Genomic DNA, 19,333 nt, shown 5'->3' on the forward strand with positions numbered 1-19,333 from the left:
GCAGATATTTATGGTAGTACAGCATAACGCCTATCACTATATACCCTGTCAGGCACTGACGGTGGTACTGCATATCTACTATCATTATATAGTGAGCCAGACATTACAGTGGAACATCATAACTACTATCACTATACACTGAGCCAGATATGGACGGTGGTACAGCATAACTACTTCATTATATACTATGGGAGACATTGAACGGTAGAACAACATAACTAGAATCACTATACATTGAGCCAGGCATTGACAATCGCACAACATCTTCTATCCGTATATACTGAGGTTGACAAAGCAAGACAAATAAAAGGGAAAACAGTTAGAACCGAGTTGCAGCATTCAAGTTGCAGATGAATACAAGGAATGTTTTTAAGATGAAGGCTACAATTGTGACACAAAGGAAATGACCATTGGGATAAGAATGGCATTAAGGACAAGTTTAAGGAGAAAGATAAAGGGACAAAAAGGTAGTCATCAGCATATAGGTGGGTACCATAAATAAGAAGAAATTAGTTTGACAAGGGAAGAACTATGAAGCGGTTCTATGTGTCCTGGAACAGAGCTTTGGGGTATGTCAAGTGAGAGAGGAACCAGAGAGTTACTGGAAATGGAGTCACTGGAAGTGTAATTAAGTTGGATGAGAACTAGTAGAAAAGAGTGTTATACAGAGCAATGTAAAGGGTTTGAAGAAAAAGATGGTGGCCCATTGAAAGATCTAAAAGTAGTGAACTTTGGATTTGCCATTTTTTCCTTAGTCTTTAGTGAAAGGTGTTTGGTTCAGGCATCATGTTAGGTTGAGGTGCATGAGAAGGAAATTAACCCCCTTAAAAGGAAAATATTGCAACCCTTTTCCAAAGAGGTAAACTATTGAAATGATTGAAAAAATGACACAAGCTGTGAGTGCAATAAGTAAATCTGAAGATGCTAAAAAATATAAGTGGCAGGTCCCTTTAAATCCACCTTCCCATTATCACAACTGTGAGTGGTCATGCTGCGAGGGTGTGTTAGTGTTAGCTTTTATCTTCTAGTATATGGCCCAACATGGGTCATGTTGGCCCAATAAAGGGTTAGATTAAAAGTATTGAAAAAAATTCTAAAACTATCATGATTGAAGTAGAAGTATAGCTACTAAGAAAGTACTGTTGGATCTGGTAATTACTTGAAATGTCGGTATTGTGTAAACCTATTATCACCCATTAAATCTGTTCAACTACTTTTAGACTGACCTTAAAAAAGGAAATCCAATAAAGTTACTTAACCTGTTGATTCTGTGGATAACGGCATTAACTCCTGATCAGCAGCGTAACTCACAACAGAGCAATTCTATACATTAATCATATGGCAAAATTTATTTCAAGCATTAGTAAATTTTGTTCGACGTAGAGGATCAGTTTCCAATAAATGTGATAAGTACTATATTCTGTAATATTTATATCATTTAAATGGTGTGGTTTTCAGAATAGTTACACTAACCACCAATAACATGCAACAATTCACAATGGGAATAAGAACACGCTTGTATGAAAACAGTCAATATCTTGGAATTTGGGTGCTATGGACTACCACTCTTGTGTTGCTTTTCCAATTTATCATCTCTTTCTTAAATATAAGCTACACTATATGACCTAAAGTATGTAGACACCCTCCTAATTATCGAGTGTGGGTGTTTCAGTCAATCTCTAACAGGTATTGTCACTGGTGACTGGGAGCACAGTCTGCAACCTTAATTCCAAGAGGGGGTTTGCATCTTGGAATCCAAAGTAAGATGGGAGCTATCTTGATTTTGTCACCTTTGACAGGATGCCACATTTGACACAAGCCGGTTTGTAAAATGTTTGCCCTGCTAGATCTGCCATGGTCCACTATGAGAGGTAGTAAGAGTAACAGCAGCTCAGCCATGAAGTGTTAGTGTAACGGGTCTCGGTACCCCAAATGGGTATATTTGGTTAAGTCAGCTTCCACTGCTACTCCAACCACTGAACCTCTCGCTTATTATCGACCGATGTCAGAATGTCCAGCGCTATCGCCTTCCCCTGAAGAAACTTCAGCCAAGAATAGATAGATAACAGTACAAGGGGGTAATTTGCATACAATAGTCACAGCAAGACAAACAGTTCTCAATCAGGCCCTCCTTTGCACACCCAGTGGGGGGTCACTATTGTAGTCTCTGGTCAAGATGGTAAACTCATGATGGTAAAGTCATGGCAGTTCCATGACTTCTTGCTGAAACCAGTTTAAACTGAACATCAATTCTTGGTGTAAATACTGGCCATACAGGTTTCTGTCCTATAAGTCCTGACCCGATGGAGAGTAACACACCACACATAAAACTGAGGAAATGTGGCACTCTGTGCCAGGGGAAAGTAGTGGAACCAACAGACCCCTTGTACCCAACTCCCTAGAAACAGAAACCCCAACTCCAAGGTCAGGGCCCATAGTCTATAGGGAGGAGGGTGGCCCTCAGGCTCCTCCAGAAGCCCAGGGCACCATGCACATTAACAGAGCAGGGCCACCATGTGAAGCACTGAGCGCATAAAACTCACCTTTCCTCTGTAGCATCACTTACTACAGAGTTGATTTGTGTACAGCGAGCAGAATCACTTTGGACAAAATTTTTGCTTCGTTTTTGCTGTGTTTGTTTTCTGGCAACAAATTTCGTTTCCCTGCTTTTCGGCTTGGACTAAATTCAGAAGCCTTTTTTGATTTGGAACAACTTTTAAGCAGCGTGCCCAAAGGAGGAGATCAGTACAATAATATAATATACATTTAGGGCCAAAATCTCAAGGCATTTCCATGAATGTTATAAGGAGAAAAATACCTAATTTAGAATAGCGTGCCACAACTTAACAGATAAGTTAAACTATATCATAATGGAAGGATATCTTGGCCCATTCCCATCATGTCAGCTTGTTAAAGGGATAATCTAGTGTACTAGGCACTCTTTGTAAGTACCTTAATATTTATTCTACAACCTGTATAAAAAAAGATGATTTACTTTAAGGGAAGCTGTAGCTCCAGAAAAGACCACTTAGCTACGATATGTATATGGCGGCTGGACCTAAATTAAACCGGAGTAAATAACATAACAAATGTTGCTGAAAAAAGGAGAACCAACTAACAGCTACATTCCTAGGTATGCTTAAGAGGTTAGCGGCTTTTCATTTTTTTACGTCATTTATTTCTGCTTAGTGGTAATTTACTGGGCGGGAAGTGGGGCATGTCGCAACTCCACTACCGCGGCCTGGAGTTTCCCTGCAGCGAATAAACCCCTCAGTGACGTTCCATGCTCTTGCATTAAAACAATGCCCCATAAGAAAGGTTGCGGCAACATGGAGTGTCGCTATGAAATTAGCTTTGCGTGCACATGTTGCTGTTGGTCCAAGGACACCTCATTGGTAGGTATCAGTCATCTCAGTGTCAAAATATGAGTATACACATAGGCTATATTATTATTTATTGCTTTACATAGCGCCATCAAATTCCGTAGCGCTGTACAACAGGTAGACAGGACATTCAAGTAGTATATGACATACCAATTTTACTTCTGCTTACAACCTGGGGGGGGGTCATCTTTCACTTCTATAGCGCCAACAATGTACGCAGCGCTTCTTACAGTCCATACATTCAAAGAGTCTAAGAAAACTAGAACTGGGAGACTTAGGCGAACCCATACATTAAAGAAAGAGGGCCCAGCTCACACTCTGATACAAATGATTGATACCATGTATTTTTGGCATACATGCATTTTGCACCATACGTTCCTCACACTAAATAATTTGCAGGGCTTAATTTTGTTCAGTGTTTATGTAACTGTTTGCCAAATTTTTACGACATGGTAGCTTTATCTGTCAGCAAATCGCCCGCGCAACACAGTGTGCCTGACAGAAACGCAGTGAGACTTGTTTTGGTCAAGCGATTGGCGTCACCCTCTTCGCTCATTGGCTAGCGATGAGCTCATGTTACATCCGGGGCTTTCTCCCCCCCCTCTTTTAGAGATTCGCATTGAGGAAAACAACATTCATTTTGCATTTTCTCGCGGACACGCCCTCCTCTCTATAATTGGTCATTGTACACGTCCGTCAAGCTACAAGATCCAATGAGAGTTCGAAAGACAGAGCAACGTCTTCCCTTCACGCAAGGTTGGTTACGTCTCAAATTATAACAACTCCCCACCCGCTTTCGTGACCGGTTGTCGTCGTCGCCGCCGCCGCTGCTGCCTAGAGCTGTAGTTGCCGCCTTGTCTCTGCACAGGTGTGAAAGTCATTCATCCTGTCTTTTTAGCGTCCCGTCACCGCGTCCAATTCAGAAAGAAAGTGCTTGTCAGAGACAGAGCCCAGCACTTTTGCACAGACTGTCAGACTGACGTCCCCGCAAACCAATCATAACCTGGCTTTCTAGGCCGCTGCCGGAACGTCTTAATTGACAGATAGCACCAATGGCCAATCAGATACCTTTGTGTCATTAGCTGGCTGGAGGGATTGGCCAATAGCAGACTAGACTGCTATATCTTCCCCTTCCCCCACGCCGCTGAGCTCGGTCGTTGGTGTAAAGGATCCGCGGCCGGTTAATGGCTGCTGTAGCGTCATGTAAATTGGCTGAGCTGTGAAAGCCCGAGTTCCGTTCCGCGTCTTCCTGTCAGGATGAGAATTTAAAATAATATTTGAAGTAAAAGGGGCGGTTCAGCTTCTGACTGGCGTCTGGCACCCCGCAGGAGAAGGGCCCTGTCTTTCCTTTCACCTTCGTTTGGCCCAAGATGCGCGAGGCGCCTGCTTCCCTCAGAGCGGCGTCCAAAGGCGTCATAGTCTAACAGGCCAAGCGAGGCACAGCGTCCGGTGGGTGTCATTAGGAAGAAAGCCGCAGTCATTTGTGCCGTTAGGTAAGTGCCCTCAGGCGCCCTCTCTTTTCGGTTCTCCCTGTCATCCCACCTGCTGGTGACACGCAGAGAGGTCACCCTGCTAGGGCCGGGGCATCCTGTGCACATGGTGATTGGCGGGGTCACAGCCTGAGGTAGGGCATGGCTCCGGGCCCACATGCCCCAGGGACAACGTTTGAGTTGAATAATTGGTAAAATCTCACTGTAACATAATGGGTCTAGCGTCTCGAGTGTATAAAACTCTTATAGGCTCTATCCAGTGCGTGCAGTGATATGTCATATATAATTATAAATACATACACACACTTGCATATGATGTACCTTTTCTACGAGGGCCTTAAGTGCAGATATAATGTCAGGGATCAGAGAGGAAGCAACAGCTTATTAGCTGATGTTCCTACAATATACACGTTCTTAAATGGATATCTCATCAGTGTTTGTTGCACACCTAAAAGAGGTGTTGCCAAAATAAGCTTGGTGTCATATACACGTATTGTGAAGCCGTGTGACACTCTTACCTAATACACTTCATACATATGGCCAAAATGTGAATACAGAGGCTGGAAGCACAGGGGTTCCACAATATGTGTCCTACTGATCCCCCTACCTTTCTGTATGGTGATATTTAAGGATGCTGGGAAGATTGCTTTCTGTTGCTTTATATAGCTTTAATTTTAACCTATTAATGAGCCCCCCTTAAAGATATTAATACCGTAACAGTTGTGTTTATTTTTAATTTTTTTATTTAGGTGATATGTTCTCTACTTTTCCTACATTGTTACTGTCATCTCAAGGGAGATCTTTTCAGAACGTACACTTTCCTTTAAATAAGGATAGGGAGTTTTTTGGATTAATGATTATAAAAATCAGGTGACACAGACAAACTAGATGGGCTGAATGGTCCTCTTTTTCTTTTTCAATTACTGTAAGTCTATGTACTTAAGTCATACACACTCTCTTCTGGCCTTCATTAGGCACGGCTATGCAGATCAGTAAAAATCTCTTGGCCATAAGGTTTTGCCTATAACTTCAACAAATGCGTCCGGATCTGACAAATTTTCTTTGAGGTTGGATGAAGGTTGACTGATTGTCTGGTATCGCGCATTTACAAAGTTTAAATGGTTTCTTAGGCACAGTGTTCAGCCTTTAGTGTATTTTGTAATAGCGTATGACTTGAATAGGTTTTTGGAGTACATATAAATAAAGGCAATAAATGATCTTTCTTTTATGTTATTTAAAAGTGATATAACCATGTAATTCAAATCTGACTCCAAATATACCAACAATAATAACTTGTGTTGGGTTTGCATATGTGGTGTGTTAAGGAGCTGCACAGGAAAGTATTTTGTAAGTACTTCAGTGTCCGTTCTTTACCTTTAGCGCCCGTTGTGGCTGCTTCTGCAAATGAGCATGGGTGGTCTTCTTAAACCCCCTGAAATTCTTATGGAAGCCAGCCTTGAAGAGGAGCACAGCATGCATATGCACTGGCGAGCAGGGTATGTTTAGCTAAATATATCTCCTGGAAGCCATGGGCTGGTGCACCGTGGAGTGGTAATGAATGTAGGGATTTCTAATTCGCCCTGCCAAGCATTTGTTGGGCTGTTAATTTAAAGAGGACGCTATCGTGTTCAGAACGACCGGAGCGTCTTTTTAAATGTCACGCTCTTCCTGTGTTTTCATACTTTCACTTTAAGACAAAATGAGGGCAGCACATACGCTGTTAAAACAACTATAGCTGTTGTGATGTAGACTGTGCCCCAAAGAAAAAATTCCATGCAGATCCTTACATTCTTGTCATCAACTCCACACTTTAAATATTTGTTATAGAGCGGTTATACAGACAATAACATTTAAAGGTGCTCCACCATAGTGTTCACTTTTCCCCAGTCATCTAGACACTCTATACTTGACAAACTTAGTATGGAACTAGAAGCCAGCCCAAAAACAAGCCAGCTTCCCCCCCCATTCATTTTATTTTTGTATACTAGGATACAACATAAAACCCACTTCATTGCAAGGGGTATTTTTATACCATAGACTGAAGCTAAGCTTGTATTGTTTAACCATAATTCTTACACTTAACACCATACAGTATCACATGCTAATGTCTTATGTTCATTAACACCTACAGTAACGCAAAAGCTAACATTCTATACTCGCGTACACACATGCTAACACCGTACACTAATATGCACACTACATGTAGACACACACTCATGCTGATGCCGTACTGTGACGTACACAACACCATAGACTCTTTAATGTTGCTCTTTTGTAGGTGAACGCTATATACATGTATAAAGACGCACTCAAATACTATTCACACATACACACTCAGTCTGACACAAATACAATACAAAAGATATACTGACACTACATCTGTATAATCGCATACACACTGATATTGCAGTACACGCTCTGACTCGGCACTACACGCATACACACTGAATCTGACATAACAATAAACACGCTTACAGACTGACTCCAGCCAGTGTGAATCTGGTGCCCTACGTGTGGCCGTGGTGAGGCGACTTGCGGGGGTCGCTGGGACCCTCTTGGGCAGTGTTCTGGGCAGTTTTGGTGAGCGTGCACTGCCATATTGGAACTCCTGGAACTGCCACCAGCTGTGCTCAGAAAACGTATTTATTTATAGGTGTGTTTGTATATTTAATATACAGGGGTTGACAAATCTAATTTGGTTAGGGGGGAAAAAACAAACCCAAATCATGACTTCTGTAAAAACTGTGCCATACTCTAACACATGCTAACACCATACGCTAATATCCACACTAACACTATATGCTCACATACACACTCATACTAATGCCATACTGTAACAAACGCCATACATGTTAGCACCACACTCAGACATTCACATAAACAGACTGGTTAGAACTATATGGACACAAACATACAATCTGGTACTATGATACCGTAGACATACTGACTCTGGCACCATACGTTTACACACGCACACACTGACTCCAGCACTATACATAAACACATACACTACAGTATACATGTACACGGTGATACTGCAATACACACATGCAGACTGACTCCAGCACGGTACATACACACTCGGACTGACTCGGCTCTATACAGTAACACATGCACACTGACTTACACTACAGTATGCATATACTGGCTCTAGCCCCATACATACATATACACACACTATTCTCCCTCCCGCCTAGTGGAGACCAGCCACACTCCTGGTCCTCATCGTGCCCCTGCAGGAAAGTGCAGGGGGCTGGATTTAATGATGGCAAACATGCAAAATCCATGGCACCAGGAATGGGTTTCTAGTCGCCATGGTACGTTGGGATTGTTGAGCCCTGATATGTTTCTAGTCATTTGGCTAGCAGTGTTATACTTACCTGCAGTGTACTTGGTCATCAACAGTTTTTTTTTTTTTTTTTTTTTTAGCTGTTTGCTAGAGCTTATTTGTAAGTGATCCCCATAACTGGTTTCCATACCGTGTTATCAGTGTTGGGGTCAAACATCGTGTAACTACAGAAAGAAATGTTCTTTTTTCATTTGTTGGCAGGTTAATGTTGGTGCTGTGTCTTTTGCTTCTCTTTGAATGGTGTTTGATTATCCTTGGCTGTAGTTGAATGGCTTCCTTGGTGTCACTAGCTCATTTCTCTCCCCCCCCCCCCCCCCCCCATTACACTTTGAAGTAAATGCTTGGTCGCAGCAATTTATTTTTTAGTTGTAACTGTTGATTGTTAGAACCCCTCTTCCTTTGCTTACTTAAGTTAAGCCAGGAAATGAAGCACAAAGGAACTGTTTGGCCAGCCAATTAATGCAACATTTTGTGTGTGTGTGATTATGATATGTTGATATTTCTGTGTTAAAACTATAAACTTTTTCCCTTTCATGTGTATTTATAGCAACTGTCACTGGGCTTTCATGTGAAAATTGTCTTTACATTTCTCTTTAACTTGCTGTGAAGCAATGGTGTACATGATTCTGGTTTGTAATATCTTTGTATATATTTACCTACGGTTTTGTGCACATGAACATATAACCTCAGTTCATCTACCGGTTTCAATGGCATAACTTAAACGGTGTGTTTTTTAGAATTACAAGTTTATAACGGTCATCAATATGTTTGTATGGAGAACAAAGGTCCTAATTGTAATTTGCAGCATGTCTGTATGGACACGTACTCCTGTATTTTGAGCTACTTTTGCTGACAGGTTTTCTGCCTGTGGTGTATGATGAACATCAGTGGGTGTTAGTGTGGTCTGTGGTTAAGAGAGTTTGGTGTTAAGTTTATCAGCCTTTAAGAGTGATTGGTGTGTTTGCATCATACCGGTGAAGTCTGTATGAGTTTGCCATGGTGGCGTGATGTGTGGTCAGACCTCGGCCCTGGTTTTTGTAAAATACGTATGAACGTTCACTCTATCTTGCTTTTTCCTGCATATATATTTGTTGTTGGAATGGAAAAACTGTATTCTGTCTCACTTTCCTCCTCTTCCTGGCTACCGAAGTGTACTTAAGTATATTTCCTGCTTTTAGTGCAGGTGGGGTAGGTGGAAGATGAGACTGCCATCTCTAATTGTAGTAACTAAGTGTAAGCACTGGCTTATATGGAGTAAAATGCATACAAAATTGACTTCAATATACATTCTTAGGGTATCTATTCTTGTAAACAGGGTCCTCTTAATATATTGGTTCGTCTGTCCGTCCTAGTTTTGTCGCTTTGAAATTGTGTAATGTAAGAAGTACTGTGTAGGTTGTGGATGCTATATAAGTAAAACATGAGCATGCAAAAACAGTGTTAAAGCAGTCGAAATTTATCTCAAACGTTTTTGTGAAACACTTTAGCGAATTTATGTGCCCATATGGAAGTACCTGTACGTTCTTTAAAAACAACGTGCTTAAAAGCCTGTTAAGGACTCCCCGCATGCCAGCATTGCTGCTTGTAACAGTGCTGGTATGCTGCTGTGTAAAGGAATCCCATTGCCCTAGCAGTACATGTAAAAAGTATAACCCCGCAAACCCCTTAAGCCAAAAGTATTAAAAATACTACCCTATAGGCTACTATGCAAGGGATGCACCAGGCCCTCAAGAGCATAGGGAAAATGTTTGTTGGGTTTGTCCATAATCTGGTTACTGAACATAAATTGGGTAATTTTTCCCAGGGGCATTGAAGATTTTCTAAGAAAATTGCAAAACTTTTTTTTTTCTCTACTAGTAATTATTTTTTTGCATGTTTCTATAGCGTCAAGTGAAAGCCGGCCCCCCAACAAATTTTATACATCGGTTAATGTAACTTGTGTGTACATCAAACACTGAAAAGCGGATCTTAAACCCACATACGGTAAAATGGCAAAAAATGCATGGTCTTTGAGGTTTCCAAAACCATTCAAACAGGCCGACTGATGTATTCTGCCTTCCAGTAATTAATACTCTTCCTCGGAATGCGTGTGGTATTTACACCTTAAGGCTTACAAGTACTTTGAATACATTTTACACTATAGTTAACATTTTGCTGGAACTTTTATGTAATATTCCGACAAACTATGTTGAAACATGCGCTTCATCATTTATAACATGAGTTGTACTCGCATTGGTCTTTATTTACTAAACCTCACCTATAGGAAATGTGAAGAACAAGCCTCAATTTTTCATTTAAAAACAAATGATCCGGTCCTGCGTTCAGCTATACCTTTTGCAGGGTTATGTCTGACTTCTTATAGAAAGTCTATAGGTGTTGCCCTTTGTAATGCATAATTTGAATCACTCTGGCAAAACGTTTTCACCTGACTTTGTCTTGTAACAATTGTTGCTTAGCCGGATCATGACAAGTTAATGATATGCACCATAATCTCCATTACTGTCAGTTGTCATAAAGAGGTTATTCCTAATCGTGTCCTCACTGATTGGATGATAGTCCACCATTTACAACAATGTGATCAAATTTAGTGGCTTTAGAAAAGTGTCTAAAATCTGTCTAAATCCTCGCCCAAACCAGCGATTTTACTGTTCGGTTGAATATGACTACACGGTGACTTTAACAGGTATTTGCCAAACTTTGCTCTGCCATAGATAGAGATGGATCTATATGTACCTTATTATTCCGGCCAAGATGCAGAGCGCCGCTGTCAAACATGCAGCTGCCTGTAACGCATCCTGACACAATGTAGGGCCGGCACAGAGCTGGCTTTAGTAGCTGTAAGTGGCTAGTTCTTCAGTGAGTTCCTCCAGCTGCCCAGGCCAGCTCTGCGCAGCCCCTAGGCTGTGGCATGGCGGCCGTTCTGCTGGCAGCCTCGGTGCTGTTGTAGCTCTTATTCTAGAAAGAAACCAGCAGAGAGCTTATCGAAGCCTCAGATCTGACTTGCAGGTGTGAGGGAGTGCGGTGCGAGTTTGGCGCCCTTGGTTTTTATTCTAGTTCTCTCCTTACTATGGATGGTGTTTTGTCTGTTTGTTGATCTGCTCGCCTGTTGAAGCCTTTTATTATAAAAACAAAAAACAAACCTGTCTGCTCAATCAGCCAATATAAATAAAGATACGAGCTTTCTTAAACATTCTTCACTAATATACAGCACTAGAGGTAGTAAGAGCGCCTGTATGTTTCTTGGAGATAAAGGTTCTTTGAAATAGTGCTCGTTGTATTCCTCGCTGTAACTCACAGTCCTGTATGACATTTCTGTAATGGAAAAGTATTGGCAGCTGCCTGTCCTGAATCTGGAGGTTATAACATGGGAACTCGCCACTCAAATGTATATATACACTATATATATATGTGTGTGTGTGTATAGATCTCAAATGCAGTTGGGTGTCTTAGTGCTTGTATTGTTCAGCCAAGTAATTATGCATGTTTTTTTGTTTCAGTCTAGTCGTGCTGATGTTGCTTTTCGTAGTTTAGTCAAACTGGTTCGCTTGAATTAAGGAAAATGTAAATGCTAAGTCTCTGTCCCCACCCAAACGGGAAAGTAAACTTAGTTTCTCTTTGGCACATGTTCAGAAAATCTTAATAGCGCATTTGGCAATTCTGCCTTTTTAAATTATCAGCTATGTATCTGTGTTCATCATTTACAACTGTAATGTGTTTTTTTTTTCTTTAGGGTGCGGGATCACTTGTTTAATAAAAATTTGCAATTTTAATAAGTGTCCCTGGCTTGCATTGCAGCTATTAGAATTTTTAGTTACTATAATGATTATATTGATATTGGCTTAACAAATGATGCACTGAAAAGTGCTGAAACGCGTATTGTACAGAGGAAGCTGTAGAAGGGAAAAATTGTGTTTGGTTTTTCCAATAATTGTAAAGCAACATATAAAAGGAAGACATAAACTAACAAAATCAAGAGCAGAAAAGCCATTACACCTCAATTCAGTAAACTGAGGAGATCTGTATAAGAATACCACATTCATAACGCAGGACAAAGAAACATGCGCAGCAAATAAACAAATTACAGTACTGTTTTATAGGGAGCCCTGTAAGCACTCTGATGTTTATAATCTTCAGGGACTTCACATTTTTTGCATGATAAGTATTGGCATGAGAAATCCCAATTGTTAAATTGGATTTTTATAAATTCAGACCACAAATATCCTAATATAAATATATTTTATTTTTTGGGGGGGGGGGCTGTGTATAGAATATATTCCGCATTTTTTCCTGTCCTGAAACTTGCTGCACAAAACATTCTGCTTAATGCAATTTCAGTTGAGTTGTGTTTTTATGCACTAAGGTTATTAATATACGCTTTAGAAAGTACGTATGCTCTTACAGATCCTGAGCACTCCTCCCGTGTTCTTCTTGTGAGCTCTTGCTGGATGTATGTGACACAACAATAATTCTGTTATTAAAATTGTTTCCCCTTTAATTCCAGATTTAATATTTGAATATGGGGGCATTCTTGGACAAACCAAAAACTGAGAAACACAATGCCAACGGAGCAGGCAATGGCTTACGGTATGGACTTAGCAGCATGCAAGGCTGGAGAGTAGAAATGGAGGATGCCCACACGGCTGTTGTGGGTATACCTCATGGTTTGGAGGACTGGTCCTTCTTTGCGGTCTATGATGGCCATGCAGGGTCACGTGTTGCAAATTATTGCTCGTCACACTTATTAGAGCACATCACTGACAACGAAGACTTCAGAGCAGCCGAAACTGCAGGGTCCACTCTGGAGCCATCGGTAGAAAATGTCAAAAGTGGCATTCGAACTGGATTCTTAAAAATTGATGAATACATGCGCAACTTTGCCGACTTGAGGAATGGCATGGACAGAAGTGGGTCTACTGCTGTGGCGGTCCTAATTTCACCTAGTCACATGTATTTCATCAACTGTGGGGACTCTCGGTCTGTATTGTATAGGAGTGGACAAGTTTGCTTTTCGACACAGGATCACAAACCCTGCAATCCAAGGGAGAAGGAGAGGATTCAGAATGCGGGCGGCAGTGTCATGATCCAACGTGTCAATGGATCGCTGGCGGTTTCTCGTGCCCTGGGGGACTATGACTACAAATGTGTCGACGGGAAGGGACCTACTGAACAGCTCGTTTCTCCAGAGCCTGAAGTCTATGAAATTGTACGAGCGGATGAAGATGAGTTTATAATATTGGCTTGTGACGGCATTTGGGATGTCATGAGCAACGAAGAGCTCTGTGAATTTGTGAAGTACAGGCTTGAGTTGACAGATGACCTTGAAAAAGTGTGCAACTCGGTAGTGGACACCTGTTTACACAAGGTGAGGGCACCTCAGCCAAGTGTATGTGTGTATATATATAATGTGTGTGTATATAGGAAGTAGTTACTGATAATTTTGTGTAACGTAAAATGAGATGTTGATGCAGCTTTTATCTAGTGTGGAAATTGTAACACTATAGATTGAAACTCACAAAACTGCTCCTGGTAGTTGGCGCACATTTAATGGTTCTGAGAGGATTGTTGTGGAAACGGGTAAAATTGCATCAATAATCTCAAATAGTGCTTATTAGTAACTGAGTATTCGCCACCCTTCTAATGGCTGCTAACTGTATATACTGATGCTTCGCTGCGTTGCTTAGTTCCTCTGGACAGAATGTGTTTCTCTGCCTTACGTTGACTAATCCTGGCTTTACTTCTGAAACGTTCAACTCTCGCACTTTTTACAGTAGCTTATGGTTTTCTTACATTTTATGCAAAAAAAAAAAAAAATCTATTCAATGAAACAGGACAACATCCTAAACGGCTTAATTACCTGATGCTTTTACGGTTTGCCGCGTAAATGCTGGTTTCAATTGCGTTAAATTCTCTTGACTCACTAAGAGGGTCTCAAGTTTAACTGAATAAAAGTGCACTTTAGCAATGTTTTCTGTAGCTATGGCAACAGGCTTACGGGCTGCGTGCTTCTCTGTGACCACAGACTACAATTAAGAATATACTGAGAAAATATGAATGGGGTGAAAGTTGAATTCTAAACCATGCCCAGAAGAACTAAATAATACAAGGAACAATAACAATCAAACCTCTTGTAAAGGGGATTAACCCCCCCCAGGACCCCTCTTATCCAATAAGGCCAGATATAAAGCATAGCTATATCAGTTGTCGTCGTTTAAAAATAACCTTCCTGAACTGTGCTTTGAGTGCCAACTTTAGTTTTTTGGGGACTTCAGCATATAATCTATATAACAAGCTACTTTACGTGTCTTGTTTTTTTAACAATAGATATGTCTCCTTTCATGGCAGTTATTGTACTTGATGAGGACAGTTGGTTCTTATTGAAGGTTTGAAGCTGCATAAGCTGGTAGAAATAGCATTCATGGGAATTTATAGGAATCTTTCCATTTTATTTTGGGTGTAATAGTGTTACATAGATTTTTATTAATATTTAGGATTTGATATATGGAACAGCATGCTGCTTAAAGGATAATTAAGGTACATGAAATGTTGGACGTAATTTTTTATTTTTATCTTATTTATGTACGCAGGGAAGCCGTGATAACATGAGCATCGTGTTAGTGTGTTTTCCCAATGCCCCTAAGGTCTCTGAAGAAGCGATCAAGAAAGATGCAGATTTGGATAAACACTTAGAATCAAGAATTGAAGGTATATTTTCAGTGTTTACATTTTTACCTCAATTTTACTGTCTTGTAGTGGATATTTTTATTTTAGGATGAATGTTTTCTTTCTCGCTCTTCTCCAGCGTCTTGTGGGAAAACATAAGCCTTGATTCATCACTACAGTCTCCTGATTCTTAGAAATGTTCCTCTGTTTCAGAATATTGAGATGTTATTTGCATACGTTGGTGTTGATAAACCGTGAGAGGTAGCAGTGATGTTGTTGCTCACGATTCTAGGCCGCATTTAGTGAAGTAAAACCCAGATGTATCTGATACGGACAAGACTTGTTTTACTCAACATGCTGCAAGACTTTTTTCCTCTTTAGAAACGCATTGCCCGCTACAGAGATCGGCACGTAGTGTATGAACCATGTGTGAATTTCTGAATTTCTGAGTGTGATGTAAATCTTTTTTTTTTTTTTTTTTTTGACAGGTGACCTTTAGTTTTCATGCAATATTATGTTATATTGTAACACAACTTCTTGTTTGATCCCACTTAGAAATCATGACGAATGCTGGAGAGGAGGGAATGCCAGATCTTACGCATGTGATGCGCATTTTGTCTGCAGAGAACATGCCTCATTTGCCACCTGGAGGAGGTTTAGCTGGGAAGTGAGTATGAGTGTCTGTAAACCCTAGCTGCTTTTAAGAATGGCAGAGATCACGGTTATAGTAGCATGTGGGGTAAGTGGGTGACTTGATCTGAAGTAGTGTGGAAAACCTGTGTGGACAGCTTGAGGTTAAGAAGCTGAACAGGGTGAGACAGGAAGATGCTTATTTAATTTTTGGGTGGGGGGGGGTACACAAACTATATACTGTATCCAGAAAAGGCAACAAATGGATTTCAAGTTGTAAGTGTAATAATTTAACCCCATGTTTGGGTTGTTGTGAATATGTGTAATAGTCCAACGGTGTAAAATGTTGTAGCTTTAGAAGTGGGAAAACAAATACATCTGCCTTTGTGTTGGACAAATAGTAACTTTTGCCTGCAAGTTGATTTAACGTCCACTTGCCCCATGCCATGTGAATTTGACCTTATGGTTGTTTTTTTGCAGACGCAGTGTTATTGAAGATGTTTATAATAGATTGAATCCACATAGAGAGAATGACGGGGTAAGTAGGGAGTAACAGTAAAGCTAGCCTACAACTGAATATAAATGCTTTTTATAATTTTTTTTTAATATGTACTTGGTGTTTATCTGTATTGGTACATAAAAATAGTGAGTGTCTTAAGTGCTGTTTGGGTTTCATACGATCAAATAGCATATCTTCATTGTCATTCTGTTTTAGAATGGTACTTAATTGCTTACAATATGTATTTTTTAATTCTAGATGCATTATTTCACTTAGGTGTGTAATTTCAACTGTGGTAAGAGCAATCTATAAATGTCTAGATTTTCTGTGTGCCTACTTACACTGGGGTCTTGAATCTTAAACAAGGACCCTACTGGAAGCGTGGAAAGCGCAGCGCATGGGAAGGTGGTGGAAGCTCTCAGGGAGCTGAGGATTAATCATAGGGGAAACTATCGCCAACTCCTGGAGGAGATGCTATGTAGTTTCAGGCAGGTTAATGTGCAGGGTGACGATTCCACCTCTGCCCCAACAGAAGCTTCGACTTCCAGCAGTCCTGTGGATGCGCCAGTCACTGGAATAAGTGAAGAGGAACCTTGAGCTCTACTTGCGTGGTTCTTGTTTTATGAAAGGCTAAGCTTTGATATTTGTATTGTTAGTCTAAATATTGGAGAAGGTTTTCTGTAGTTAAAGTTGTCTTCAGGGATTATGAACTCTTCTGTGGGTTTTTTCTCCTTCACTTGAAATGTCATTTCACTTGTCATAAACAAATGGCACATCTGAGAACTTCAGGAGTGCATGGCACCTTTGTCTGTGGGGGGGGTAGTTTTTGGGGGTAATTTACGAGTAGAAACTGAAATATTATAACATGGGTCATATGAGCCCACACCTTAAACTGTTTGCATTATACTTATGTCCACTGCTCGGTAGAAGTCTGTCTAGACCCCTAATGCTCTGAACAAATGTGCCACAGAAATGACCAGCCTTGTTAAAGGTATATATTGTCAGAATAATTACCAAAACCATTGTAGAGCAACTTAAAACTATACCTTGTGATAAATTAGTAAATAAAACGTTTGTAGCTTTTTAATGTTATAAGAAACTCTTGCTTTGTGTCCACTGGAATTCTGATGCACAGAGCCCTCTTATGTTCGCTTTCTCTACCTCTTCTGTGTTCCATCTTTCGCCTCTCTTGTATTATTGAAGTCTTTCTCAGGATAAGCCTGAAATCTGTTTGAACCGTGAGATTATTTGTACCAAAGGAAAATACTTCAATGAAATGAGAGTAAATAGAATTTGTGAGAGTCGGTTAAGGGTTTTTTTCCCACCAAAAGTTTCGTTCTTTGTTTCACAAACTCTAAATATTCTTACCTAAAGATATGAAAATAAGTCTGTGCACATTTATGTGGATTTCATAGTTAATGTATGGTTCTTTAATAGTGTATACATTCCTTACCCCCTGGGAAAAAAATCTGCACAGACGATTAAAGGGCAATACAAAAACTTTTCGTTGACCCATGCCCCCATGACACATTAAAATCAAACATTCCATTATGTGTATACACTACCATCCAAAAGTCTTTGGGTCACTTAGTAATTTCCTTGTTTTTGAAAGAAAAGCATTTTTTTTCCATTAAACCACGAAAAGAATCACACTGTAAATTAATGTAAATGATTGTTGAAAAGGCTGGTTTGTAATGGAATATCTTCATGAGCGTACAGAGCCCCTTCATCACTCCCATCACTCCTGTGTTACAATGGCATGTTGTGTTTGCTAATCCAAGTTTGTTTAAAAGGCTAATTGATGGTTAGAAAACCTTTTTGCAATTATGTTAGCTACAAATGTACCTATTTTCCACAAAAACAGTTAAGTGACCCAAACTTTTGAACTGTGGTGCAAGTTGTACTTCTTATAGGATAGGTTTTTTTTGGGGGGGGGGGTGTTACCTAGGTGAATTGATGAAAGCTCTGTTCACATAATGCTGCATTATAATTAGATTTACTTACAGTTTTTAAGCAACAAATTGTATTTCCCAACACAAGGAAGTGCATACTTTATGGATGGGGCAGAAGATTAGCCCAGGCAACATGTCCAAGTGTTTCCTTTTGCCCTTTCTAATTACATTGTAACTCTGCTGCAGGTTATTTAAAGAAAGAATGAATGAATGAATAGTCCGTTATATTGCACAGATGTAACTGTCTAAGCAAATGCATCATTATATCATTTGTATAACTAAAATGGAATGCATTATTCATCTCATGGCTTATGTTTCTCAGTCTTTCTGCCCTGTAAGGTGGATAAGTTATTTTCCAAATAAATCTGGCTTGGGGAAACTATTTGTATTGCTCTCTATTCATATGGGATTCGTCAGTAGCTCTTTAAAGAATATTCTTTGCAACAATCTTTATCCTGATGACTGGAAATGTATACTTCTAGGTAACGTAACCGTTAATCTGCATTTTGTTTTCGGCCCTGTTGGGTAGGGGTGGAAAGTGACAATTTTTGTTTTTCTTACCCTTTCTGAAAATTGGCCTCTAGTGTACAAACGAAGCTTTTTTTCTTTCTGTAGTATCTAAATATTTATACGCAATAAATATTAAAATGGTTGAAAATATCAGTACAGCATGAAGTATCTTTTGTTTTTCTATTTTTTTTTTTTTTATATAAATGTAATGTTTTTCAGTGCTTCACTGCATAACATGACTTTCAAACCTATTTGTCAGCTATATTGCCAGTGTTTGCATAATGTGAATCAGCCAGGTAGGAAACAAAGCTGGTAATATAATTTCCTGTTTTCTTCTCTGAAATATCTGAGTGCAGTGAAAGATATGGTAAAGGTTTTGTTCTTTTGTTTTCTTGTAGGGTGCTGGCGATCTAGAAGACCCATGGTAGCCTTACAAAACTCCTAATGTTTTTGGTCTGGAAAAAAAGGGGGAAAAACTTTTAAACACCGTTCTCTTCAAACCAATGGGGAGATCTGGTGGAGCGACAGCTATGTAAAAAAAATAAAATAAAAAAAAAAAAAATAAAAAAAAATAAATGGGCAAAAAGAGAAATGATTAGTATTTTGCACCATTTGTTGGTTTGTTTTATAACATTGTCACACGTAGCAGTATTTTGCCAGCCTCAGGATTTCTGGTCACGTGCAGTAACACCACTCCGTAACACTTACACTTCTGTGCGTCAGAGGGGCGCGCTTTGTGCGTTGCTTTGCAGTGCGGTACTCGCTCCTCTGGAACTCAGTCTGGTTAAATTGGAGGGCCTCGCAGTGTATTGTCTTGCAGGCACCTTTGGTGCTAAGAGCTTAGGAAGAAATACGATGCC

General features: G+C 40.0%; 1 protein-coding gene across 3 annotated transcripts; it reads left to right on the forward strand.

Annotated features, from left to right (window-relative positions):
* Window positions 1–4,001: 4,001 nt before the first annotated feature.
* PPM1B (protein phosphatase, Mg2+/Mn2+ dependent 1B) lies at window positions 4,002–19,049 on the forward strand. Of its 3 annotated transcripts, none has more exons than XM_053461257.1 (6): window positions 4,002–4,139; window positions 12,724–13,584; window positions 14,807–14,924; window positions 15,438–15,549; window positions 15,993–16,050; window positions 18,872–19,049. In XM_053461257.1, the coding sequence occupies exons 2-6, from the start codon at window positions 12,739–12,741 to the stop codon at window positions 18,899–18,901; spliced, it is 1,164 nt and encodes a 387-aa protein (XP_053317232.1). In that variant the 5' UTR covers window positions 4,002–4,139; window positions 12,724–12,738; the 3' UTR covers window positions 18,902–19,049. The 3 variants fall into 3 exon arrangements, with proteins under 3 accessions (XP_053317232.1, XP_053317233.1, XP_053317231.1); XM_053461258.1 differs by lacking the exons at window positions 4,002–4,139; window positions 18,872–19,049 and adding exons at window positions 4,196–4,876; window positions 16,378–16,670; XM_053461256.1 differs by lacking the exon at window positions 4,002–4,139 and adding an exon at window positions 4,237–4,876.
* Window positions 19,050–19,333: the final 284 nt, after the last annotated feature.

The sequence above is a fragment of the Spea bombifrons genome, chromosome 3 (genome assembly GCF_027358695.1).
Source record: "Spea bombifrons isolate aSpeBom1 chromosome 3, aSpeBom1.2.pri, whole genome shotgun sequence".
Classification (NCBI taxonomy): Eukaryota; Metazoa; Chordata; class Amphibia; order Anura; family Pelobatidae; genus Spea; species Spea bombifrons.